This window comes from Ailuropoda melanoleuca, chromosome 2 (assembly GCF_002007445.2).
Source record: "Ailuropoda melanoleuca isolate Jingjing chromosome 2, ASM200744v2, whole genome shotgun sequence".
In the NCBI taxonomy this organism is placed as follows: Eukaryota; Metazoa; Chordata; class Mammalia; order Carnivora; family Ursidae; genus Ailuropoda; species Ailuropoda melanoleuca.
The window spans coordinates 172,037,443-172,064,670 of NC_048219.1; the positions used below are offsets into that span (position 1 = coordinate 172,037,443).

A 27,228-nucleotide genomic window follows, 5' to 3' on the forward strand; every position below is an offset into this window, starting at 1 on the left:
ATTGTTGTTTCTTGCCTTGTCTATCTTTGCCATTCTAACTGGCGTAAGGTGGTATCTCAGTGTGGTTTTGATTTGAATTTCCCTGATGGCTAATGATTTTGAACATTTTTTCATGTGTCTGTTAGCCATTTGTATGTCTTCATTGGAAAAGTGTCTGTTCATATCTTCTGCCCATTTTATGATTTGTTTATTTGTTTCTCGTGTATTGAGTTTGAGAAGTTCTTTGTAGATCTTGGATACCAGTCCTTTATCTGTGGTGTCCTTTGCAAATATATTCTCCCATTCCGTGGGCTGTCTCTTAGTTTTTTTGACTGTTTCCTTGGCTGTGCAGAAGCTCTTTATCCTGATAAAGTCCCATAAGTTCATTTTATCTTTTATTTCTCTTGCCTTTGGAGATGTGTCGTGAAAAAGGTTGCTCTGGCCGATGTCATAGAAGTTGTTGCCTATGTTCTCCTCTAGAATTTTGATGGATTCCTGTCTCACATTGAGGTCTTTCATCCATTTGGAGTTTATTTTTGTGTATGGTGTGAGAGAGTGGTCAAGTTTCATTCTTTTGCATGTAGCTGTCCAATTTTCCCAGCACCATTTATTGAAGAGACTGTCTTTTTTCCACCGGATGTTTTTTCCTGCTTTATCAAAGATTAGTTGCCCAAAGAGCCGAGGGTCCATTTCTGGGTTCTCTATTCTGTTCCATTGGTCGATGTGTCTGTTTTTGTGCCAGTACCATGCTGTCTTTGTGATCACAGCTTTGTAGTACAGCTCGAAATCCGGCATTGTGATGCCCCCAGCTTTGTTTTTCCTTTTCAACAGTTCCTTGGAGATTCGGGGCCTTTTCTGGTTCCATACAAATTTAAGGACTATTTGTTCCAGTTCTTTGAAAAATGTCCTCGGTATTTTGATCGGGATAGCATTGAAAGTGTAGATTGCTCTGGGTAGTATGGACATTTTAACTATGTTAATTCTTCCAATCCATGAGCATGGAATATTTTTCCATCTTTTTATGTCTTCCTCAATATCTTTCAAAAGTGATCTATAGTTTCTAGCATATAGGTCCTTTACGTCTCTGGTTAAGTTAATTCCAAGGTAACGCATGGTTTTTGGTGTTATTGTAAATGGGATGGATTCCCTAATTTCTCTTTCTTCAGTCTCGTTATTCGTGTATAGAAATGCAACTGATTTCTGGGCATTGATTTTGTATCCTGCCACCTTACTGAATTGTTCTATAACTTCTAATAGTTTGGGAGTGGATTCCTTTGGGTTTTCCATATAGAGTATCATGTCATCTGCAAAGAGAGACAGTTTGACTTCTTCTTTGCCGATTTGGATACCTTTGATCCCTTTTTGTCTTCTGATTGCTGTTGCAAGGACTTCTAGTACTATGTTGAATAATAGTGGCGAGAGTGGGCATCCTTGTCGTGTTCCTGATCTTAAGGGAAAGGCTTCCAGCTTTTCCCCATTGAGAATAATGCTTGCAGTAGGCTTTTCATAGATGGCTTTTATGAGATTGAGAAATGTACCCTCTATTCCTACACTCTGAAGGGTTTTAATCAGGAAAGGATGCTGTATTTTGTCAAATGCTTTTTCTGCATCAATTGAGAGGATCATATGGTTCTTGAGTCTTTTCTTGTTGATATGATGTATCACATTGATTGATTTGCGAGTGTTGAACCATGCTTGCATCCCAGGTATGAATCCCACTTGGTCATGATGGATAATCCTTTTAATGTACTGTTGGATTCTATTAGCAAGGATCTTGTTGAGGATTTTGGCATCCATATTCATTAGAGAAATCGGTCTGTAATTCTCCTTTTTGAGGGGGTCTTTGCCTGGTTTGGGGATCAAGGTAATATTAGCCTCATAGAATGAGTTTGGTAGCTTTCCTTCTGTTTCTATTTTTTGAAATAGCTTTAGGAGAATAGGTATTATTTCTTCTTTGAATGTTTGGTAGAATTCCCCAGGAAAACCGTCTGGGCCTGGAGTTTTATTATTTGGAAGGTTGTTTATCACTGACTCAATTTCTTCATAGTTAATTGGCCTATTTAAGAAATCTATTTCTTCCTGTTTCAGTCTTGGTAGTTTATAGGTTTCCAGGAAGGCCTCCATCTCTTCCAGATTGTTTAGTTTTTTGGCATATAGCTGTTGATAAAAGTTTCTAATAATCCTTGCAATTTCAATGGTGCTGGTCGTGACCTCTCCCTTTTCAGTCATAATTTTAATAATCTCAGTCCTTTCTCTTTGTTTTTGGACAAGTTTTGCCAGTGGTCTATCAATTTTATGGATTCTCTCAAAGAACCAGCTTCTAGTCCTGTTGATCTGCTCTACTGTGGTTCTGGTCTCTAATTCATTGATTTCTGCTCTAATCTTGGTCAACTCCTTCCTTGTCAGTGGGTTAGGCCTGTCCCTCTGTTGCTGTTCCAGTTTCTTGAGGTGAGAATATAGAAACTGCATTTTAGATTTTTCTATTCTTTTGAGTGAGGCTTGGATGGCTATGTATTTCCCCCTTAGGACTGCCTTTGCAGTATCCCATAGGTTTTGGACCGTTGTGTATTCATTCTCGTTGGTCTCCATAAATTGTTTAATTTGTTTTTTGATTTCCTGGTTTATCGAGTCATTCTTGAGCAGGATGGTTCTTAGCCTCCAAGTGTTTGAGTTTCTTCCAGGTTTTTCCTTGTGGTTGAGTTCCAATTTCAGAGCGTTGTGGTCTGAGAATATGCAGGGGATAATTTCAATCTTTTGGTATTGGCTGAGACCTGTTTTGTGTCCCAGAGCATGATCTATTCTTGAGAATGTTCCATGGGCATTTGAATAGAATGAGTATTCTTTGGTTCTGGGGTGTAGTGTTCTATATATATCTATGAGGTCCAACTCGTCGAGTATGGCATTCAAAGCCTTTGATTCTTTGCTTAGTTTTTGCCAGGGTGTTCTGTCTATTTCTGATAGTGGGGTGTTGAGGTCCCCTACTATTACTGTGTTCTTATCTATATGTCTCTTTATTTTGGTTAAGAGTTGGCTTGTGTATCTTGCTGCTCCCCTGTTGGGGGCATATATATTAATAATTGTCATATCCACTTGTTGAATACTTCCTTTAAGAATAATATAGTGCCCTTCTGTATCTCTCTCTATGGCCTCTAGTTTAAAATCCAGTCTATCTGATATGAGAATTGCTACTCCAGCTTTCTTTTGAGGTCCATTTGCGTGGAAGATGGTACTCCATCCCCTTACTCTAAGTCTGAATGCATCTTTGGGTTCAAAATGAGTCTCTTGTAGACAGCAAATGGATGGGTCATGTCTTTTTATCCAATCTGCAACCCTGTGGCGTTTTATGGGAGAGTTTAAGCCATTTAGATTGATAGAGATTATTGACAGATATGATTTTAATGATGCCATTTCTCTTTAAAGTCTTTGTATCGGTTGTGACTTGCTGCTCTGTATCACTCTTGGGGCCTTTTTACCTTTATAGAGCCCCCCTTAATATCTCCTGTAGGGCTGGTTTCGTGGTTACGAAATTGGTTAATGATTGGCGATTTTGGAACGTCTTTATTTCTCCATCAATTCTGAATGACAGCTTTGCTGGATAAAGGATCCTTGGCTGCATGTTTTTCTCTGAAAGAGCTTTAAAAATGCCCCCCCAAGCCTTTCTCTCATTCCAGGTCTCTGTAGACAGGTCTGACGTAATCCTGATACCTTTGCCTTGGTACGTGAGAAATTTCTTTGCCCTGGCCGCTTTCAATACTGTATCCTTGGATCTAATATTTGCGAATTGCACTATGACATGCCGTGGCGTAGGTTTGTCCTGGTTGAGCTTGGATGGGGTCCTCTCTGCCTCTTGGACACGAATGCTTGTTTCCCTTGCTAGATTAGGGAAGTTTTCAGCTACAATTTGTTCAAATATCTCTTCTAGACCTCTGTTTTTCTCCACCCCTTCAGGGATGCCGATGATTCTGACATTGGATCGTTTCATAGAGTCAGTAATCTCCCGTAATCTACATTCGTGGGCGTGGATTTTTTTAAGACCAGCTTCTATTTTCGTTTTTTCTTCTACTAACCCATCCTCCAATTCGCTAACGCGTTCCTCTGCCTCGGTGACCCTGGCCGTCAGAGCCTCTAGTTTTGACTGTATTTGGCCCATAGAATTTTTAATTTCTGTCAGATTCGCTCTCATTTCTGCCCTTAGGGATTCTATATTCTCAGCAACGCTTTCTCTGATGCTTTTTTCAAGTTTACTCATCATCTTGACCATTGTTGCTCTGAATTCCATTTCTGATAATTGGGATACATCCATATGTATTAATTCTGTGGCCGAGGCCAATTCTGTGGCAGAGGCCACAGACTCATTATCTTTTCTTTGCTGGGGGGGACTTCTCCTTCTCGTCATTCTGATGAAGAGAGATTGCAGGGTTGTCCAGAGCCCAAGTGTTGACTGGGACCCAGGCCGTGCGCCCTTGTTTTATAGAGATCTTAGGGATGTGGGCTTCTTCCTTAAAGAGTTTATTTATTTATTTGAGAGAGAGAGAGACAGTCAGCAAGAAAGGGAACCCAAGCAGAGGAGTGGGAGAGGAAGAAGCAGGTTCCCGGTGGAGAAGCCCGATGAAGGACTCCTTACGGAGCGTTGTGATCACACCCTAATCCGAAGACAGGTGCTTGGTGACTGCGCCACTCAGGCGCTCCGGGTTGTGGGCTTCTTGATTTTTCAGCCTGCCTTCTGGGGGAGGGGCCTGCCGCGCCGATACTCAGGAAACCCTGTTTGGTGTAGTCTCCGTGTCCCCTGCGAGGGGGGATGGGGATGGGCACCCTGTTAGCCGGTATTTCCAGGCTTTTGTTCTCTGGCGGCTTTCCCTGGCGGTCTGCTGTGCCTCTTCTGTGAGCCAGAGCAGTAGCGGCCGAAATTCAGCCTCTGTCACAGAACGGAGGGATTGCAGCCCGTTCTCCACTGATGTTCTGGCCACTTTAACTCTGTTTCTGTTGGTGCTGCTCAACCCTGCAGCATCCCGGGATGTGCGCCCCACACCCGGCGTCCCAGCCCTCACTTCCAGGGCCTGCGCGTCTCTGTCCTTTGTGTTTCTATCCCCGCCAGCTGCCAGCCACCCTGCACGCGCTCCCGGATCTCCTGGTCTCAGTCTGGATCCAGTGAGCACACTGGAGTTCCGGAGCTCCGTGAGAAGTCTGGTAGCGTGCGCCCCCGGCTCACAGTCTCAGTCTGCTGTCTCGAGGGTGCGGGTCACAGGCAGTTTGCACTTGTTTTATAGGGTCCTCAGGGATGTCGGCTTCCTGATTTTTCACCCTGCCTTCTGGGCGAGGGGCCTGCCACGCTGATATTCAGGAAACCCTGTTTGGGTAGCGTTGCCCCGTCCCCTGCGAGGGGGGATGGGGATGAGCACAATGTGAGCTGGTATTTCTGGGCTGTTGTTCTCTGGTGGCTTTCCCTGGCAGTTTTCTGTGCCTTTTCTGAGAGTCAGAGCAGCAGTGGCCATATCCTAGCCTCTGTCTCAGAGCTGAGAGATTGTGGTTCGCTCTCCACTGATGTTCTGGCCACTTTAACTCTGTTTTAATTGGTGCTGCTAAAAACCCTCAGTGACCCGGGATGTGCTCCCCACAGCCCGTGTGCCAGCCCTCACTTCCAGGGCCAGTAAGTCTCTGTCCTTATGCTTCTAACACTGCCCGCTGCCCCCGGTTCCCATGCGTGCTCCCGAGCTCCCGAGCTCCCTGTTTCAGTATGGTTTGCCTGTGGTCTGGAGCACCAGTTTTCAGTCTGGTTGCACTTGCACTCCTGAGCTCTCGGTTTCACTCTAGTTCGAGTGTGCAGTCGGGAGCTCCTGTTTTCAGTTTGGACACAGGCGTTCCCAGGCTCACTGTCTCAGTCCGCTCTCTTGAGGGTGCTGGTCTGAGAGTCCAGCCTGCTTCCCAGCACAAGGGGCTATTGCTTCCCAGTGCCTGAGTGCAGAGGCTCCCTCCCCCTTCCCTTTATCTTCCTATATCTGTGCTCGGATTCACAGCTCCCCACTTCATACCTCAATACTCAGCACTGGACATGTTCATTTGTAGAGATCCAGATGTATCTTCCTGCATCTCAGGCTGATTCTGTGGGTGTTCCGAATGGTCTGGTAGATATCCAGCTTGACTCGGACCAGCTGAGAAAGGGTCGCCTACTCCTTCTCCATCTTTTCTCCTCCTTGCAGAAAGTGGTTGCCTTTCTGTTCATAAAGTTTCTGCTACTGTTTTCTTCATTCTCCAGTTGCATTCATAGGTATTCGGAATGGTTTGGTAGCTCTCTTACTGAATTCCTGGGACCAGACGAACTTTAGGTCTCCTGCTCCTCCGCCATCTTGGAACGCCGAGCTGGAGCTCAACTCGTGTTTTAAACTGGGTTCCTTGCAGAAAGTGGTGGCTATTCTGTTCTTAGAGTTGCTGCTATTCTTTTCTTCATTCTCCAGGGGAGTTTGTAGGTGTTCAGAATGGTCTGATAGCTATCTAGCTGCATTCCTGGGACCAGACGAAATTTAAGCCTCCTGCTTCTCCGCCATCTTGGACTCCTCCTTCGACAAATCAGTTTTCAGTCTTTGTTGATGATTAGTTTTTTCTCTCTGGCTCCTTTTAAGAGCTTTTCTTTGTGATGTTCCGAAGTTTAATTCTGCATCTGGGTATGGATTAATTCGATTTCTGAAGTCTGAGGATCTGTCTTTAGTCATTAGTGAGAGTGGTTTGCTGTTTTGTCTTTGAAGCTTTGCTCTCCCCCATCCTCATAGTCTTGCCATCTGGAACACTAATTAGACAAATGTAGGACCTTCTCACCCTACCCTTTGTGTCTTCACTAAATAAATCAGATGAAATAAATTTGGCAAAATATTAACAAGTGTCAATTCTAGGTGCTATATATATATATGTAATACTTTATTTATGAAAAACATTGTAATACAAAGCAAATACAAATTTCCCTCATGTCCATGAAAGTGAAGGAAGTAAATGCAAATACCTAGCTATAAAATGATTCTAGTAGTTAAAAACAAAACCCAAAATATTCTTCATCCTGGTTTGACTTCACAAATATATGGTTACACTCTATTATATTATGGGTAACTATACAACTGAAAAGAGACAAAGTTGGAGTTCCCAAACTTTAGACTGCTCTGTGTGAGGGTCATGGATTGACAAGTGTCACTAATAAGTAGTTTGTCCTGGCACACACAAAAGATGAAGAAGAATGTAATTAATAGTGTTAATTTATGAAGAGAGATTGGTGGTTCATCAGGCAACTAATTAGTTTCTTGGTAACTGATGAAAGTATTTACTCACATAGGATGTGAAATGATGTTCAAAGAGTAGATGTTAATTAAGATCTCTGTATTAGCTGTGTGAGGCCATGGCTTCCCCAATCCTTTCAACTTTTGCGAATATTTATTATTCTCTTTATCAAAGAGCCACTAGAGAGATGAACACAATCTACAGAAACATTATTTTTGAGGAATGTTGGTTTTCCAATTTTGGGTAGTGTGTGTGTATGTGTGTGGGGTGGTGTCTTGTAGGGAACTATAAAACTGTCTCCTATAGAGCATGAGGAAAATATGAGCAGATTTATCTCCATAGTAGTTTAAAAACTACATAATTATAGAATAAATGGTCATTGGGTTTTAAACTTGTATGAAGACCTTATTCCATCATGTAACTATCTCTTGCCTGAAAATATCACGATACTGCAGCATACATTTTATCTATCTATCTTTCTATCTATCTATCTATCTATCTATCTATCTATCTATATCATCTATCTATTTGAGAGAGAGAGAGAGAGAGAGTGCAAGCAGTGGGAGGGACAGAGGAAGAGGGAGAGAGAGAAACCCAAGCAGCCTCCACGCTCAGTGCGGAGCCCTGCACAGGGCTCAGTCTCACAACCCTGAGGTCATAAACCGGAGTCAAAATCAAGAGTTGGGTGCTTAACTGACTGAGCCACCCAGACACCCTTGCAGGATACATTGTAGAGGGACAAGTAGTTATCAGAACACAAGAATGTGTGTTCAGGTCCAATTTTTGTAGATTGCACAATAGATATCTGGTAAAGGATGGAAAGTACAGGTAAATGAAGACGCATGACTCGTTAAAGGCAAAGTGAATGGACGTGAAGCCATATGGAATGGTAGCAAGATACAGAGGAGTTTCTAGGGTAAAGTTGGTGAAAGAGGTTGATTCATTGCACTCTGTTTGAACAAGAAGGAAAAAACAAAACACAGGTAATGGTGGAAAGAAGCCAGTGAAGCTGTGCACCAGAAGCAAGAGCCAGTGTGATGGGTTCCTGGGCTACTTTGATATGTAAAGCACACGCTTATTATGTGAGCAAAGTGAGGCTGTTTCCAGGAAAATGCTCTCTTCTATAAGAACAGTGTGGGCGAGGGAAGACATTTTCTTTTTCTTATTACTTCAGCAGTCCCCAGAGCAATTCAAGTTATTTGTTTCTATGTGGTATGGAGGACACTAAGAAGTTAATTTCATGTTTATGCTGAATTCTTTTCTGTACAGATCAGGGTTTGCATGACTATTCAAAACTGAACAAACAACTTGACATCATGAACATCTGCTAGAACAAAATTCCTCAGCTCCAGTAGTGTAATTGGTTAACTAAAAAATTGAGAGCTATAATAGATAGGACTTGTGGTAGCAGAATCAGGGTCCCCAAAAATGTCCATACCCTAATACCTGGTGTTATGCCTGTGTATGCTTTGTTACATGGCACAGGGACACTGCAGGTGGGATTACAGTTATGGGCCTTAAAATAGGGAGATTATCCTGGATTATCCGAATGGGCCCAAGGTAATCTCTTGGTGCCTTCAAAGTTTTAGAGGAAGGTGGACGAATCAGTAATGGAGAAGGAGAGAGGAGGAGAGATTTGAAACGTGAGAAGGGTCGACTTGCCTTGCTGATTTTGAAGATGGAGGAAGGGAGTCGTGAACCACGGAATACAAGTGATTTCTAGAAGTTGATCACCAGCAAGGAAATGGGGAACTCAGTCCCAGCTGACCTCACTGGCCTTCTGACTTAAAGAAATAGTGAGATAATAAGTTTGGATTTCTTGAAGCCATTATGTTTGTGGTTATTTGTTATGGTAGCAATAGAAAAATGAACAGAACACTCATTAAAAGTAATCTCATTTTGAAACAGAGGATATGCTCTCTTCTTGGAAGTTCAGTACACAACTAATGGAGGCCAGTCCTGAAGAACACACGGTGTTGACTCTGCATATTTGTTAAGCCCTTGCCAAGTGCAGGGTGGCTAAGGCATGGAAGAAAGCAGACAGAATTCCCCACCTTCAGGGTCCCTGTGGTTTAAGAAACCAATAATAAAATAACATTTACTATTGGAAGGTGATGAGAGCTCAGGTAAAAAAATACAGAAGGGAAGGGGATAAGGAGTTTTGAAGGGAACTGTAAATGGGGAAAGTTTACTCAGAAGTGACCTGTGAGTAAAAGTCTGTAGGGTGGAGGGGAATAAGCCTAAGGCCATCTGGTGAATGCACTGAACTGAAGGCAGAGGTGGGAGAACCTAAGCAGAACTGAGGTCAGGGAGATAAGTATTGGGGAAAGCGGATCTTGCAGGGCTTTCAGACTTTGTGAAGACTTGGCTTTTGCTGGGAGTGAGATGGGAAACCTTTGGAAGATTTTGGCTTATTGTGTGAATGGATGAAAGGAGAGCATGAACGGAACCTGGAAGACCAGATGTATCTTTCAATGAAAACTTTCTTCAATTTATGTGTAAAAAACTATAACAGCATTTTGAATTCACTAGCTAATTTTAAAAATTTCCACCTTTAAATTCTCTTAAGGTTGAGAGATGGGTATCAAAATATTTAAGAGTGAGCCATTATGCTGTCTGCAATTTACTTTAAAATACCACAGCAAAAAATAAATTAGATGAAATAAATATGGTAAAATATTAGCAAGTGTCAATTCTAGGTGGTGTGTGTATGTGTTTATATATGTAAGATATTCTGCTTTATTTATGAAAAAATTTTTGTAAAAAAATTTTCCTCATGTCTATGAAAGAAAATGAAATGTAAATGCAAATACCTAGTTATAAATGATTCAAGTAGTTGAAAACAAAACCCAAAGTATCATTCATCCCGGTTCAACTTTACAAATGTACGGTTACACTGTGTTATAGTTACATTATATTATCAATTCAGTTATAGGACTGAAAAGAGACAAAGTTGGAGTTTCCAAATTCCAGATTGTTCTGTGTAAATATCATGGTTTGACAAGCTCGGACCATGGGTGTGGCAATGGAGGTTTCGAGAAGTGCTAGGGTTCTGGATGCATTTTGTCCGTTCAATACCCCCCACTCCAAATCTTTATACTTGATTCTTGATGAGAGTAAAGCTTGTGAGAATTTTGTTTGAGATGAGTGTTAAACTCAATTTACTAGAATTATTGGTAAAAAGGCAAACTCAAATCTTCGAGCTTACCTGGGAAGCTCAATCTGTTTCACATATCATATTTTTTAACAGCAATTTTTAAAAATCTAAGGTAAAAAATGGAGCTACAACTGTGATAGAATTTTACTGCCGTTGTTCACAATGAATTCCAATGTTTCTTATATATTAATTGCTATAACTCATTCATAATGGAATCACCAAAATATTTTTAATTTATGCAAATCAAATGTTCTTATTAATGGACCTTTAATGAGGCTAGGTGGATGAATCCTAGGACATTTTCATCATATCGACCCCATTCTAGTTTCAACAACTACCAATTTGTCTTACATTTTGCTACAGGTGGAAACCTGAAATTTTGTATTTTGAGTGCATTTACTGTCTGGTTCCAATTGCATTTTTGTTTGTTTTTTAATTTTTTTCTTTATTAGAGGGAAATTGTTACCCAGAATGGGATGGACTCATTTGTTGGCCCAGAGGAACAGTGGGGAAACTATTGGCTGTCCCATGCCCTCCTTATATTTATGACTTCAATCATAAAGGTATTGAATTTTCCTGAAATGATTAATTTGGAATAGAAATATACTTTTTTTCCCCTCTAATGAAAGCCAAGAGAATTGAGCAATCTCAATGTTTTTCTTCATGTCTTTATAGGAGTTGCTTTCCGACACTGTAACTCCAATGGAACATGGGATTTTATGTACAGTTTAAATAAAACATGGGCTAATTATTCAGACTGCCTTCGCTCTATGCAGCCAGATAGCAGCATAGGAAAGGTAATGATAACTTTTGTGTTTGTGAACACCACAGGGAAAATGGAATAATATTTTTATGCATTTCTTGATTGCCAACTATTGTATATAAAAACCCCTTTATTCTAGGACACAAATGTTCTAAAAGATAAAAGCAAGGTTGGAATCTTTTTAGCTATCCAGTTAAGGAATGGTGTAAGACCTGAAACATTCTGATACTTTCTTTAGGTTAGAGTTATCTAGCTAAGATATATGCGTATATGCTTACAAATATGTGTCAGTGAGTATTATGTTGTAGTATATTATGTTTACATTATATCATATTAGGCTATATTACGTTATATTTTGCTTAAAAATCGAAATAGGTAGTCAGCAACATGATTTATGATGTCTTGTTACCTATGAATGGCTACATCTCATTTCACTCTATATTCCTAAAGGAGATTTGTATTTTAAAGATGTATTTGTCATTTCCTAAGATCGGCCAGTAGGTGATTTCATTAGCATAGGAAAGATTAGGGTTGTAGAATGAAGGAGAAGCAAGGGGCATCCCATAGGTCTTTCAGACGGCACCTTAATTTTACACGTGAGTAAACTCAGAACCAGAGTTTAGGTGTTAGTCAGAGTGACCCAGCTCACCGATGACAGGATCTAAAGCTGAATCCTGATCTCCAAATTCCTCATCAGTGCTATTTGCAGTATAGCAATCACATGTAAACGTTGGAAACTTCTAGATAGTCACTTTTAAGTGATACGTGGTGCTTTAAGTCATGCTTAAATTCCTGTCACTCAGACCTCGTGAGTAAAATGCATGATGATATATGCATATGATGTTAGGGGTTAATATGATAGATGGATGTATAAATGGTTTTTATGGGGGCCCTGAGAACAGTCTTTCATGCATAAACTCTACCAGCATTAGACATTTTTCTTTATGCTTGAATTTTTTTGGGGGGGCGGAAGTAGGGAGAGCAGTAAGGGAAGTAATGAGTTGAAGAAGATTACTTTGATTTTGCACTAATAGGACTTCTTTTCTTCTTCTTTTTTTTTTAAGATTAAAAAAAATTATTTATTTGAGAAAGAGTAAGAGCAGAGGGAGGGGCAGAGGGAGAAGCAGACTCTCTGCTGAGCAGGGAGCCCCCCCTCCCCGCCATGTGGAGCTCAATCCCAGGACCCCGGGATCATGACCTGAGCCAAAGGCAGATGCTTAAGTGACTGAGCCACCCAAGTGCCCAGTAATGAAAGTTTTTATAGAAGGAAAAAGAAGTAAAAAAACAAAAAAGGGTAGCTCTATTCAACTTTCTGAGGAACCTCCATACCGTTCTCCAGAGTGGCTGCACCAGCTCGCATTCCCACCAACAGTGTAGGAGGGTTCCGCTTCTCCACAACCTCACCAACATCTGTTGTTTTCTGACTTGTTAATTTTAGCCGTTTTGACTGGTGTGAGGTGGTATCTCATTGTGGTTTTGACTTGTATTTCCCTGATCCTAAGCGATGTTGAGCACTTTTTCATGTGTGTGTTGGCCATTTGGACGTCTTTGCAGAAATGTCTGCTCATGTCTTCTGCCCATTTCTTGATTGGATTATTCTTTGGGTGTTGAGTTTGATGAGTTCTTTATAGGAGACAGTTACTTTTAGTAAAAAGATGGGAAATAACTTCTGATAGGCCGTGAGGTTATCAAATTCGTTTAGAGGTTAAATGAACTTCTGGACAGCAATTTAGCAATGTGTATTAAAAGAACTTTAAATGGTCCTATCCTTTGATCTTATACAGTTACTTCTAGGGTTCAACTATAAGGATTTGGAATGGGGGGGAATTGAGTCAACAAAATGTTCATTGAACCATTAATTTTTACAGTGACTATTCTGAAGAATTTAGGTTTCCAGTGAAAAACGCTCCAGAGAAGGTTAAATAAACTCATATAAATGCTTTTTGTAAAACGTCTGTGGCCTTAGAAAATTCTTTTGTGATACAGTTAACAGAAAAAAAATCAGCTAATAAAGTTGTATGTAAATTGGGAATGTAGATGCTCAGAACAATAGAAAATGCTTCATAGAGATAGAATGAAAAGAAATATATGAAATACAGTGTTTCTTTTTGGTTGCTAGGAATTCAGGAAAACCCCCCCTTTTGTGTTTCACATATTATCCAAATATTTTCTCTTTTCTTTTCTTCCCTTTCCTTTTCTCTTTCTTTCTTTTTTTCTTTTCCTTTCCTTTTTTCTTTTCTTTTCCCTTTTTCTTTCTTTCTTTCTTTCTTTCTTTCTTTCTTTCTTTCTTTCTTTCTTCTTTCTTTCCTTCCTTCCTTCCTTCCTTCCTTCCTTCCTTCCTTCCTTCCTTCCTTCTTTCTTTCTTTCCTTTCTCCTTTTTCTTAGTAGACTCCACACCCAGCTTGGAATGCAACATGGGGCTTGACCTCATGACCCTGAGATCAAGACCTGAGCTGAGACCAATAGTCTGACGCTTAACTGATGGAGCCACCCAGGTGCCCCAAATATTTTCTATAAAAAGATTTTGTATTTTATTAACGGATAAGAATATGTAGTAAACATTTTTTTTAGAGGAACAAGAGGCAAAATCTTTTGCTTTCAGTTAGGAAGCAGGACGTTCTGACAGTAGGAATAGATTGAGTAAGATGCAAAATCAGTAATTTGTAATAACTCCTCAGTGAGCTGAGAATGCCAAGAAGTCTAAATGATCCTAACTCTAGAAGTGGGCAAGACTTTCTTATAAGAGAAGAGACCCATGACTGTTATTTATCCCAGGGTCTATAGCAGAAGAGGAACAACCAGGTCGTAGAAGGGGATAGAAAGAAAAGAGCAAGGCTTTTAAACCAAAAGGATTTTTTTTAAAAGATTATATTTATTTATTTGAGAGAGAGAACAAGCAAGCTGAGGGGGGCAGTGCAGAGGGAAAGAGAGAATCCTGAAACAGACTGTGCTGAGTCAGATGCGGGGCTGGACTTGGGGCTGGACATGGGACTGGACCCCAGGACCCTGAGATCATGACCTCAGCCGAAACCAAGAGTCTGCCACTTAACCAAATGTGCCACCTAGGTACCCCTTAAACCAACTTTTAACAGACAAAGGTTAGCATAAGGGCTTAGAATCCCAAGCAGTGAGCCCCATGCACAGTGAGCTATCCCCCACCAGCCAGCTTTTTCCCATGGGGCCTTCACTGAGTGTGTGGAGACCATATGCCAAAGGCTGGGGACAGCATAGGTGGGCTAAGAGAAATCCCCTGAGACGTGCAAGGTGCTCTCAGAAGGAAAGGTGGCAGTTAGCCAAAGGCATGAGTCGGAACAGAGGAGCTGAGAGACATGCTTTAAGGCACATGGTGCATGATTGCTACAGCCCACATGCCGGAGAAGGGCAGGAAAGCAAAACAGAATCTCTAGCAACTCAGAAAACTGATGGATGGTTCATATACAGCAAAAGTTCTACGGCTTGGAAAACGTCAGGTGGACTAAAATCCGTATAATGGCCACTTGAGGCTGCTAGCGCTAAGATCTCGAGGTCGGTTGAAGGAGTCTTGATTCGGCTCTCAAAACCTAAAACCAGGATAAAAGGATCACCAAAAACATAAAACAAAAACTACAACAAAGCTCAGCTTAGTTTAACAACAGGGTAATGCAGCTTCCCTACCCAAGAAGCCTGACGGAGGAAAAGGCCTGCCTTTTCAGGCAGTTGACATCATATACTTTAGTCTCTATTATTTTTTCACTTACAGGGCCTGGAATGTGATATGAAATTCCAAGGCAGGGACCCAAAATCTGGAGTAAAAATAAGAGCAGAAAAAACCAGATGATCCAGATATTAGAATTTACAGATAAGTGCTTAATAATAACTGTTATAAATATGTTAGATGATTTGGTGAAAAAGGTACATAAAACAGATGGGGAAATCAGAGCAATAAAAGCTTAAAAAAATACCAAAAGGAAATTCTAAAATTGAAATATTCAATTCAAAAATAAAGAATTCATTTGATATGCTCAACAGCATACTGGATACAGCATGATAAAAGATTAATGCCCTTAATGAGAGGTCAATAGAAATTTTCCAATTGAAGCATTAGGAGAAAAAAAAATTAAAATAACAGAAGCATCTGAGACTTGTGAGACAACATATAATTGTCTAACCTGTGAAATTAGAGGTAAAGAGAGAGAATTAAATATTTGAGGAGACAATGACCAAGAATTTTCTAAATTGATGAAATAAATCAACCCATACATTCCAGAAATTTATCATACCCAAGGCAGGACAAACTAAAATAAAATCATACTTAAATACATCATAGTTAAAGTGCTGTAAATCACAGTAAAAAGAAAACTTAAAAGTGGACAGAGAAAAAGGGCATATTAGGGAACAGCAATAAAAAAGATGCCTACCTTTTAGTCAGGAAAGAATGGAGGCTGAAATATAATGGGATGACATCTTTAAGGTAATAATATGCATAAATATAAAGGTAAAATAATGACACTTTTCAGACAGAAAATATATGAGAGAACTCATCTTCATCATACCTTCAGTATAGGAAATGTTCCAGTAGGTTCTCTAGGTCAGAGAAATATGCTAGATGGGAACAGGGATAGGTAGGAAGGAATGAGGAGGACCAGAATGGGTATAGATAGATAGATAAAAGTGACAGACTAAAATAATAAACAAAACTATATTCTTACCTTATTTATTACCACACTTGTATCTTTGTATCTTTATCTATAATTCATTTAAAAGTCTATTGACTGCTTAAAGCAAACATAATAGTCTCTTATTAAGGTTTATAAGTTATGTAGACAAAATCTAAAAGGGCAAGGGCTGGGCAGCAAAATTGAGTATAAATTTGTAAACTTTTATGTAGTTTGTGAAATAGTTCAATATTATTTAAGTGGAGGCTCTGATAAGCTCAGGATGCATGATTGCTAAAAAATAACACCAGTGAAATATTAAGAAATACTTGATTGACACCACCCCCCAAATAAAAGGTAAGGTAGTAGGTACAGAGGAACAAAGATAGGACATCTAGAATGCCAATACCAATGTGTTATATTTAAGCCCAACCAGAGCAATGATTGTGTTTAATGTAAATGAACTAAACAGTCACTTAAAAGACAGAATGGGTAATAAATGTATGACTGAAGTATATACTGTCTGCAAGAAATGTGCTCTAAATATAAAGATACAGATAAATGTGAAGGTAATAGCCCTGTAATACTTGTTTAAAATTAAACAATAGCCCTGTAATACTTGTTTAAAATTAACAATAGCCCTGTAATACTTGTTTAAAATTAAAAGGGTGGATGAGTTCTAATGCCGTGCACACCCGAAGCATGAGAAAGTTGGTGTGGCTAGGTAGGCTGGAAGACAGAGTATTACTAAGGTGGAGGGACATAGAATGGTAAAAGAATCCATTTACGGGGAAGAGATAATGATCCTAAATGTGCCTGCATGTAGGAGCTTCATACTGCATAAAGCAAACATTGTCAAAGCAAAAGGGAGACATGGTCAAATCCCACCATGTTGGAATTTATCAAAATAACTCTCAATAATTGGTAAAACAATGAGATGAAAACTTCCATAGGATATCTTTCACACAATTTGATGAAAATGCCATTTATAGAATACAATCACCAAACACTACAAAATTCACATTCTTTTAAATTATACACCAAAGTTTCTTCAAGATTGAACATATACCGGACTATAAACAAGAGTCAATAAATCTCAAGATTAAAATCATACAGAGTGTATTTTCTGACCACAAAGGAATTAACTGAAAATCAATTAAAATAAAATACGTGGACAATTCACAAATTGTTGGAAAATTTGTGACCCACGGCAAAAGTTTAAACTGAACTATGAAAGCTGAATATTTAAAAAAAGATTGGAGAAACAACAAAGGCAGAGCTTAGAAGGAGATTTATAGCTTATTTTTTTTAAAGATTTTTTTTTATTTATTAGAGATAGAGACAGCCAGTGAGAGAGGGAACACAGCAGGGGAGAGGGAGAGGAAGAAGCAGGCTCCCAACCGAGGAGCCTGATGTGGGACTCGATCCCGGAACTCCGGGATCACACCCTGAGCCGAAGGCAGACGCTCAATGACTGCGCCACCCAGGCGCCCCGAGATTTATAGCTTATTATATGATTGATTAGACTATAGCTTAATTATATGCTTAATTATAGCTTAATTAGAAAAGAAGGAAAGTAAACATTCAGTAGTCAAAGGCTCCACATTAAGCTGTACAATATAATACCTAGAACCACCACCAAAAGCACTAAACAAAAAGGGACATCAAAATGGAATTCTACAAAATGTTCAAGTAACCTACAGGTTGGCAAGAAAAATAAAACAGAGAAATGAAAAACAGAACAACAGAAAATAAAAAAAATAAAATGATGGACTTAGCCTTAACATATTAATATTACATTTAAAAAATTATCTAATTATACCAATTAACAGAGATTGAAAAATCTATTAAAAGACATGACCCAAAGGTATGCTGTCTACAAAGTTTGAAACATTTTATGTATACATAGGTTACATACATACTATGCAATAGTATTCAGCAATAAAAAAGAACAAACTTGATCTATACAACAGCTTGAATGGCTCTTGAGGTCATTATTGTGAGTGAAAAAAGCCAATCTCAAAAGGTCACATATTATATGATTCCATTTCTGTAACACTTATGAATGGCAAAATTATAGAGGTAAAAAACAGAGCAATGGTTGCTAGGTGTCGGGGATGCTGGGAAAGAGGGGTCTACGAGTGACTTTAAAGGACAGCACAAGGCAGGCTTCAAGGTGGAATACAATGGTTCTGTATCTCGATTGCAGTGTCAGTTATAAAAATTTACATATGTGATAAGATGACACAGAACTATAAACACACAAATTGCACCATATCAAATTTCTGCCTCTGATATTTTAGTATAATTATGATAAGATGTAACCATTGGAGAATACTGGGTGAAGGATAAATGGGACTTTTTTTTACTATCTTTTTCAGTTCTTGTGAATTTATAATTATTTTTAAAAATTACAAAGAATGGACCATTGATTCATGCAACAATATTGGTGAATATCAAATACAGTATGTTGACAAAAAGAGTGCATACTAAGTATATACTAATTCTAGGAAGTCTAAGAACAGACAAAAGTACAAGAAGTACGTGAACAGATGATGCCAATTTGTGATGACAGAAATTGGAACAGTAGTTACCTGTGAGTGAGTGGTGGGTGGTTTTTTGGTTGGCAAGGTGCACAGCAAACGTGGCTTGTCAAAGCCCATCAAAGTGCTCACTTAAGATCTGTACATTTTATTTCATGTAAATTACAGCTCAATAAAAAACTTAAGGAAAACTAGAAATAATATTCCAAAAACTACATATTGTTTTTAATTGTTTCCTCTTAACAATAGCCCTGTAATACTTGTTTTGTTTACTTCAACTATAACGTTATGTATACAATTCCAATTAATTAAAATGGACAGCACAAAAATTCACAAAGTAAATATGGCAACATTTAATTTGACCTCACTTAAGCAAGAAATGCCGATTATTATTATTATTACATCTTTAACTCTGACTTGAGGGGTTTCTGGGAGGCTCATTCGGTTAAGCGTCTGCCTTCAGCTCAGGTCACAATCTCAGGGTCCTGGGATGGTGTCCTGCATCGGGCTCGCTGCTCAGTGGGGAGTCTGCTTCTCCCTGTGCCCTTCCCCCTGCTCGTGACCCCCTCTCTCTCACTGTCTCAAATAAATAAATTAAATCTTAATATAAACCCAAAAAACAACCCTCGGACTTGAATTTAGGAAATCAAAGAAAGGCCAGATGAATACTCTATGTTATATAAATGTGATAACACACTGCCCGTCTGTCTCTAAACAGGAAGAAGCATGATTTGTAAGTTTATCCACATCTACTTGTGAAAAGCTATTTTTCTAATTAAATCTCTTCCCCTTCAGCAAGAATTCTTTGAACGCCTCTATGTCATGTACACAATTGGGTACTCTGTCTCCTTCGGTTCCTTGGCTGTGGCTATTCTCATCATTGGTTACTTCAGGTGAGTGATTCCCAATCCCTTTCTCCGTGAAGGGACAGGTTCTGTGTCCTATGCATAGAAGACACAGAGGTCTCACAATTTCTGGCCAAATACTTTTCCCAGCACAAATTTTTGAATTCAGCCTCGTGTTATAATAGTATTTGGCTTTGAAAATTTATATATCATGAAGGAAATTCAAGGTTTTTATTGTTGTTGTTTAAAAACTAAAAAAAACCCAAAACTTTAAAAACATCAAAGCAGCATGAAACCATTAAGCCGAGAGATCTGCACTACAGTGAATTTGTTTGTGAAGTGTTGCAGAGCAGAGCAGAATGAGCCACAAACATTTTCGTTCATGATGCAAAGACTTCATTTTTCCCGAATGATTTTGGTGCCATTGGAAAGAAATTCATTTTAAATAATTTCCCAAATGATCTGATATTGTATCTAAAGAAGTCATATTTATTGCTTCTGTTATGGTTTATTTTTTATCCACTAAAACTTTTGCCCAATTCAATTCCATTTAATGTAAATCCAGTGATGGGTAGTAAGGAGGGCACGTATTGCATGGTGCACTGGGTGTTATATGCAACTAATGAATCATCGAACTTTACATCGGAAACCGGGGATGTACTGTATGGTGACTAACATAATATAATAAAAAAAAATTAAAATAAAATAGAATAAAATAAAATAAATCAGTACAAAATTTGGAGCACCAACGTTGAGATAAAGCGGTGCACAACAGGTACGGGCGATGTGTACTCATGATGCTTGTGGCTGGTTTGTGATACATGTAGCAGAGAAAACAATTCGTGTGCAGTGTGAGAAGTGGTAGGATTCAGGTGCGGTGTGGTAACTGGGAAGGCAGACAAGGGGTGAAGTGAGATCTCAAAAGATGCATGACTGTAAATAAGATTTAACCCAAAGAGAACCCTGGGGGACAGAATTCCAAACCCAAGTTTAGATCAAAAGCATGGAATATTTGAGAATTCAGAGTTTTGGTGCAGATGAGGGATGGGCAGTGAGACTGGAGAGGTAAGCAGGATTGAGAATGTTCTGAGACCTGTAGGTTATATGAAGAAATTTGAACTTTACCCTAAGAGTGATGAGGAGCCATTGAAGGATTTTAAGCAGAAGAGTGACATGAAAGGTCATTTGTAAGGTGTGGTGTGAGTTGGTGGGAAGCACGTTAGGAAGCCCATTTGGAGGAGGCTGTTAGAGTAACTCAGGACAGGAAGATGGTGGCCTGGCCAAGGGCAGTGGCTTGAGGATAGAAATGGAAGGTCTTGAGGTATATTAATTAAGACAATACAATTTTAAGAATGCAGTGCTAAATTATGCATGGGAAAAGAAATGAGGGTAGATGACATATTTAAAAAACAAAATGTTTTATGTTTTATTTCCGATCATCTTACAATCCCCTCTTCCTCGAAACTTCTTGTACCTATTTTCTGCTGTTTTTCTCTTTTATCACTGTCTAATGTACTATCTGATGTTTTACTTATCTTTTTATTTTATTTATTTTTTTCTTTTCTTTTTATCTTTTATCTCTCCCTCTAGAACGTAAAGCCACATGAGAGCATTTTTTTCTCATTGTAGCATTCTTCGTGGTTGTAATGTACTTGATATATAGTGGTGCTTAATAAATATTTGTTGAATTAATAAATAAATGACTAGTTTAATATTCCAACTACTTCTCCTAAAACAATTACTCATCTTATGGCAATATAGTTTGTATTTCCAAAACTTTTTCTTTATTGATTCACTAGTCTGTCTACACAACAAGCGTTTTTCTTTACCATATGATAGACTCTTTTAAGTGTTGATGGGGGACAAGTTAAGATATGTTACAGCCTAGAAAAGCAGTATATATGAGAGACTGACTCATTAAATGATTATCAAATAAAACATTGTTAATATTATAATTCCCAAATCCTAAAGGGTTTTGGGAACACCAAAGAGGCTAAAACTGACTAGATAAGAGAGACTTCCCAGAACATACTGACATGTGAACTTATACTGCAATGATGAGAAGGAATTCAGTATATTGCATATGATGGGAACAGAATGTGCAAAACTCAGAGGCTAGAGGGAACAGGGTAGACTCTGGGAACATAAAACAGTCCCATGCAAATGCAGCATATGATGCATAGGGTGGAGTGGCCATACGGGAATGACTAGGAAGAAACTAGATTTTGTGGCACTGGGTTTTGCTGGTCTTTGTCAAAGGCTTTGAATTTTATCTTGTAAGGGCAGAGAATAAGGAGCTGATGAAGTTTTTAAAGTAGAAGGGGAACACAGATTTGTGAAATTATGGAGGGGCTCCTCAAAACAGCCTTGTGAAATTGGTTTGGCAGTATTATCTTATTTTACAGACTGAGAAACCGAAGTTCAGTATCCAAGGTCACAAGGTCATAGGTGGTATGGCTGGAAACAGAACCTTCATATTCTTTTTTTTTTTTTTTTTTTTTAAAGATTTATTTATTTATTTGACAGAGATAGAGACAGCCAGCGAGAGAGGGAACACAAGCTGGGGGAGTGGGAGAGGAAGAAGCAGGCTCATAGCGGAGGAGCCTGATGTGGGGCTTCGATCCCATAACGCCGGGATCACGCCCTGAGCCGAAGGCAGACGCTTAACCGCTGTGCCACCCAGGCGCCCCAGAACCTTCATCTTCTAATTCCTATCCAGGCTTTATTCCATTATACTAAGTGTGGCTCCAGTTGTTCAGCATAATAGATGAATATTTATGAGAAAAAAAGCCACATAACATTTCAGGAGGATACAAATCACTAAGTAGTAATTCTTCAACTTACATAGTAATTTATCATTCTATTTAACAAATTCTTTCTATATAATACTTTTTATATAATTAGTATAGGACAATGTTACACAAAAATTTCAGAAACTTGTTTCACAAAACAAAATTTTTTATTAGGGTAGTCAATAGTGTTGAGTCTTCTAAAAATCAATACCTGTTTACATATGTGATGGCACTATTCGCAGTCAATAATTTCCACAGATACCTGATAAACTATCTGGTCAAATCCCACTCAGCTGTGAAGACACTCCCCAAAAGGAGCTGATCAATGAGGAGGACTGTCTGGGCTTAATGGACAATATATTAACAAAATAGTATTTCCAAAATGTCTAAATTTAGCTCATTCTCAGTTGGCCTACCCCTGTTATATTATGAAATGTGAAAATATATTATTGGATTAAAAATTTTCTTACTCTCTTACACTTGTGTACTTTGTCCTTCCTGGAAGAGAAGTAGTAATAGGGTGATCATTGTATAGGAAAGTTGTACTGTCTTGCAGTCAAGCAATTGTAGAGCTGGGCCAGATTCTACAACCCTTTCTTAGTGTTTCTTTCCATCAAACTTAAGAAAAGGTCTCTTTTGGAGTTAGCTTTTTGTATGGGAAATTAGTAATACTGTATCTACTCCTAAGTATGTTATGACTTAACTTGTGTCTAAGGTTGTTTTATAAACCCAAAGCTTTTTATGTTAAAGTAAATTTGTTTACTCTTTAACATTACTAGGACATAAAGTTGTGTAATGTTATCAAAATATTTTACTTTTCCTTGTAGAGTATGTGTTGAAAATGTGAAAGCTCCATTTTTTCCATTTTTTAAAAAGATTTTATTTATTTATTTGAGAGGGAGTGAGTGAGAGAGAGAGAGAGAGAGCAGGAGCGGGGGAGAGGGAGAAGCAGACTCCCCACCAAGCAGGCAGTCCGATGTGGGACTTGATCCTAGGACTCTGGGATCATGACCTGAGCTGATGGCAGACGCTTAACTTACTAGGCCACCCAGGTGCCCCTGAAAGCCCCACTTTTAATAATACCTACTCCTTTTCAAAATGGTTCTCCAGTAGTCATTTATTACTTTAATAAATAGTTTAGTATAATGGTTTAGTATAATAAAGCATAATAGTTAACTCTGCAAAATAGGGGTAAACATGGTAGTAGATCAGGTTAAATTTGAAATTATTTCTCAAAAAGTTACATTTTAGTTCTTAATCCCAGTTGTTTCAATTGGAAATCATGGGTTTCTGTTTTTGTTCAGGCTTGCTATATTTTCTTCTTTTTGGAGGAGTATGGACTCATATGTATTTTCTTTCCCTATGTCTAATTTCGTCCAAATCTAAAGACTGAATATTTTCTCTCCATAGACGATTGCACTGCACTAGGAACTATATCCACATGCACTTGTTTGTGTCTTTCATGCTGAGAGCTGTAAGCATCTTTGTCAAGGACAAAGTGGTCCATGCTCACATAGGAGTAAAGGAGCTGCAGTCCCTGTTGACGCAGGATGACCTGCAAAGTTCCATAGAGATGCCTTCTGTGGACAAATCACAATATGTAAGTGTTTTCACCATTTTCTCTCATTACTGATCCCTACAGCATCACAGACAGGTAAAATTTTACAGTCCACTCAATATTAACTTGTTTTGACTTACATAATCTCTGAATTAACCAAGATAGATGACCAATTTATATAATGATGTTTACTGCCTCAATTCTTCCTTAAGCTTTATGCCTAATTACTCACCATCTTAGACTATTAAAAGTCTTGAGCTCTTTCTGTAAGAACATTTTGGAATGGAAACTTCAAAAATCACATGACTGGAGTATATTCGATGTATGGCTCATACTAGCTGTCATGGCTTACCATGTTCAAAAGTAAAAAGCCCACTTGCTAAACGAGAAGTGTGTTATTTAAAAGACCGTGACATTTACTTTCTTTATTGTAGATTCAGACTTGTTCCAATATAAGATTCCAAGGTACTTGATTCTGCTCTGAATTGTCCTGGTGTTATTTTGTAAATAGAATCACTCAATAATTCAGTTAATTAGGTCACTGATGCACTATATCTGGGAATTAACTATAATAGATTATATGTCTCGATGGTATGAATTCATGCCCTTTCTGTGGCTTTGGCCTTTGCCCTGTAACTTTGTAGTCCCTGCTGATTCTGATTCTGGGCTGGTTTTTGTGACTTGTTTTATCCAATAGAATGAAGTGGAAGTGGTAGTGTGCCAATGAAGGGTCGCACTCTGTGCGTGAGCCTAGGCGAGATTAGCGGAGGCTGGCCCACATCAGCAGAATCACCTAGCCAATGCATAGGTTCGTAAGACGTAGTAAATGCTTATTATTTTAGCCATTGACTTTTGGGGCATAAAAAAGACGAGAATAAAATAAAATCATGGTAGAATAATGGCTAATATTTCTTCTTTTTGCTTTTCTGTACTTTCCTAATTTTCTCTGATGATCAAGTATTATTTTCATAAACAGGAAAAATTAAGGAAAAGTGATTTTTTGACAACTTCTAAAAGAAAAAATCTTATTTTAGCAAGTAGAATCGAGCCCATAGTCTTAGAGATGCTGTCTTAAAATAACTTTGTTCTGGTCTCATTCAACCGTCTTGGGTTTCCAATATACAGGAAACAGATCATAAAAAAGAAATACAGAACTACTTTTTCATGGTCTGATGTTGCATGTAGTATAATTAAGAGTTCTAATATGATGCAATTCTGGTTTATTTGTAACAGATTGGGTGCAAGATTGCTGTTGTGATGTTCATTTACTTCTTGGCTACAAATTACTATTGGATCTTGGTGGAAGGTCTCTACCTGCATAATCTAATCTTTGTGGCATTCTTTTCGGACACCAAATACCTGTGGGGCTTCATCTTGATAGGCTGGGGTAAGGTATTTATATCTCTTTTCCCTTTAAACTGGATTATGGATTTCTGTTAAACCTATTGATGTGGGAAACAGAGGCAAAAGAAAAAATTAAACTTCCTTACTACTTAGAGCCCCTTGACAAGTCCTTGAAACAGGCAGAGTGACATTCCTCTAGGAACTCAAGCTGCTTCAATGTTGACACTTTGCTAAGGGCAAAAGGCAGTCTTAGCTGAACATTATGCTGACCTCCAGGATCCTGTAAGTCTTCTTTAACATATAAAAATTCCTTTGGAAACTTCCTTTATCTCTATCCCATAAGACACGTGTTAGCAATAATCTTCCAAGCATATGGCCCATTGTTATACATCCGAAGAGTCTCAGGACTGAGTTTTTACTAAAAGGTAATAAATGACCTTTTCTTAACACTAGCTGGTCCCCTAGGGTCCTGGAAACCTTGTTTCCAAAATTCCTTAGGGACTTATGCTAGCATTAATCCTTTCCCAACTTGAAAGTATACAATTAGACGCCCATCACAACCTGAGTGCAGCTCTTTCTGCCCCTGGGTCCTGTCCCCATGCTTCAATAAAACCACCTTTTTGCACCTAAGACATCTCAAGAATTCTTTCTTGACTGTTCCAAACCCCAACATTTTCCTGTATCACCTATCGTTAGCATACTTTCAGCCATTTTCCTGAAATCTCTCTCCACCTTACCTTTATACCTCCTTCTTTCTCTTCCATTGTTCATTGGAGAAGGTTATTAAGATCAAGCCTAAAATCCTCCCAGTGGTAACAAACTTTTCACCTTTAACCTACAGTTAGTGTTCTTACGTCCGATTCTTGAGAGAATTCTTGGTGGAAATATAAAAGAACACATTGTTAACCATGCACATTTAGAACTGCTATGCTCATGTCTTATGTCAATGTCCTGACTTAGCAATAATTTCATCCTAAATATTTTGATTTTTTAATTTCTAAGCTGTAGTGATGAATTGTTGATTTGCATTTTTAGGATATATGATGAGAATACCAGAAAGGAATTTATGAGACCATCTTGACTGCGTTTAATCATATAAATTATAAACTAATTATGTAGACTTACTGTGTCTTTTGGAAGGAAATAATTCAAATTACTTTCTGCATGAGTAATTAAAAAAAAAAAGGATATTTAGCTCACATTCCAAAATTGCCTTCTCAGCACTATACCGGGCTAGGCACTAACTCAGCATAACAGGGGGAAAAGTATGTTACTTGTTCAAATGCAAGAGAAATTGAAAGTGGTTACAATGAAGAAGACTCATGGTTAACAATTGCAGATCTCCGTTGTTATTTTAATATCCATATTGTAAGGTGCTCAACATAAGAAAAAAATTAACTGAGCCGCTCAAGATTAAATTTGAAGGGCTTTTTTTTTCTCCTCCAGAATAAGAATATTTCTTTGCTTGTCCTTAATATTGTTTTTTTAACATTTGAAAATGTGAAGTAGGGAATATTGAATTTCCTGCTAGCTAATGAGTAACCTTTGAGAAGACAAAGGGTCTATTTACTATTACATTTCATTTATTATGAAATGATTATTGTAAATAAAGTTTTATTTCTGAAGGCAGTTTGTCTGTTTTAAAGCTCTCCCTTTGACTAGCAGTTGCTAAAAAACAAAAACAAAAAAAACACATATTTTATTTTTTAGGATACTTTGGGAATTTCCTGAATAGTTTTTGGTAGTTTGCCTTCAAATCAAAATTTTATTTGTATACCAACATAATTATTAGAAGTTGGTAAAGGTGTTGATAGAATATTCAACAACGAATGTACACATTTGTCTGAGTTACATTTTATATTTTGGATTTCTACAGCACGGGTCATACATAATAAATTCTTTTTTTCTCTATGGACTTACTGGTTTGATAGCCAACTCCCCTAGAACTCTCACTTGGTCGCAATTGATGTGATCGAAGTAGGGTTCCTGAGTGGATGGTCAGGAAAGAATTCTTGAGACATTTTTCGGTGCAAAAAGGTGCGTTTATTAAAGTTCAGGGACAAGACCCCTTTGGCAGAAAGAGCTGTTCTGGGATTGTGAGGAGAAGTTGATTATATACTTTGGAGTTGGGGGAGGTAAAGACAAAGGAAGTTTCCAAAAGGATTTTCATATGCTAAAAAAGACTTACAGGATCATGGGGTCCTAGCTATTTTCAAGTTAAGGTTGTTTTTTTCCTCTAGCAAGGTATTAATGTTAAGACAGTTGGGAGTTCCTGGAGGAATGTCAAATTCTGCCTGCCTCAAGTTTGTCAATGGGCTGCAGGTTATAATGAAGTTTACTTTTTTTTTTTTTT

At 38.5% G+C, this 27,228-nt stretch overlaps 1 protein-coding gene across 1 annotated transcript in view; it reads left to right on the top strand.

Annotated features, from left to right (window-relative positions):
- The window catches only part of PTH2R (parathyroid hormone 2 receptor), an 87,561-nt gene that overhangs the window by 22,262 nt on the left and 38,071 nt on the right, over nt 1–27,228 (top strand). Inside the window, exons 3-7 of the mRNA XM_034655080.1 lie at nt 10,849–10,959; nt 11,072–11,193; nt 19,132–19,229; nt 23,384–23,573; nt 24,765–24,918. Of these exons, the coding sequence (XP_034510971.1) occupies nt 10,849–10,959; nt 11,072–11,193; nt 19,132–19,229; nt 23,384–23,573; nt 24,765–24,918 (675 nt within the window). The remainder of the gene's footprint in view (nt 1–10,848; nt 10,960–11,071; nt 11,194–19,131; nt 19,230–23,383; nt 23,574–24,764; nt 24,919–27,228) is intronic.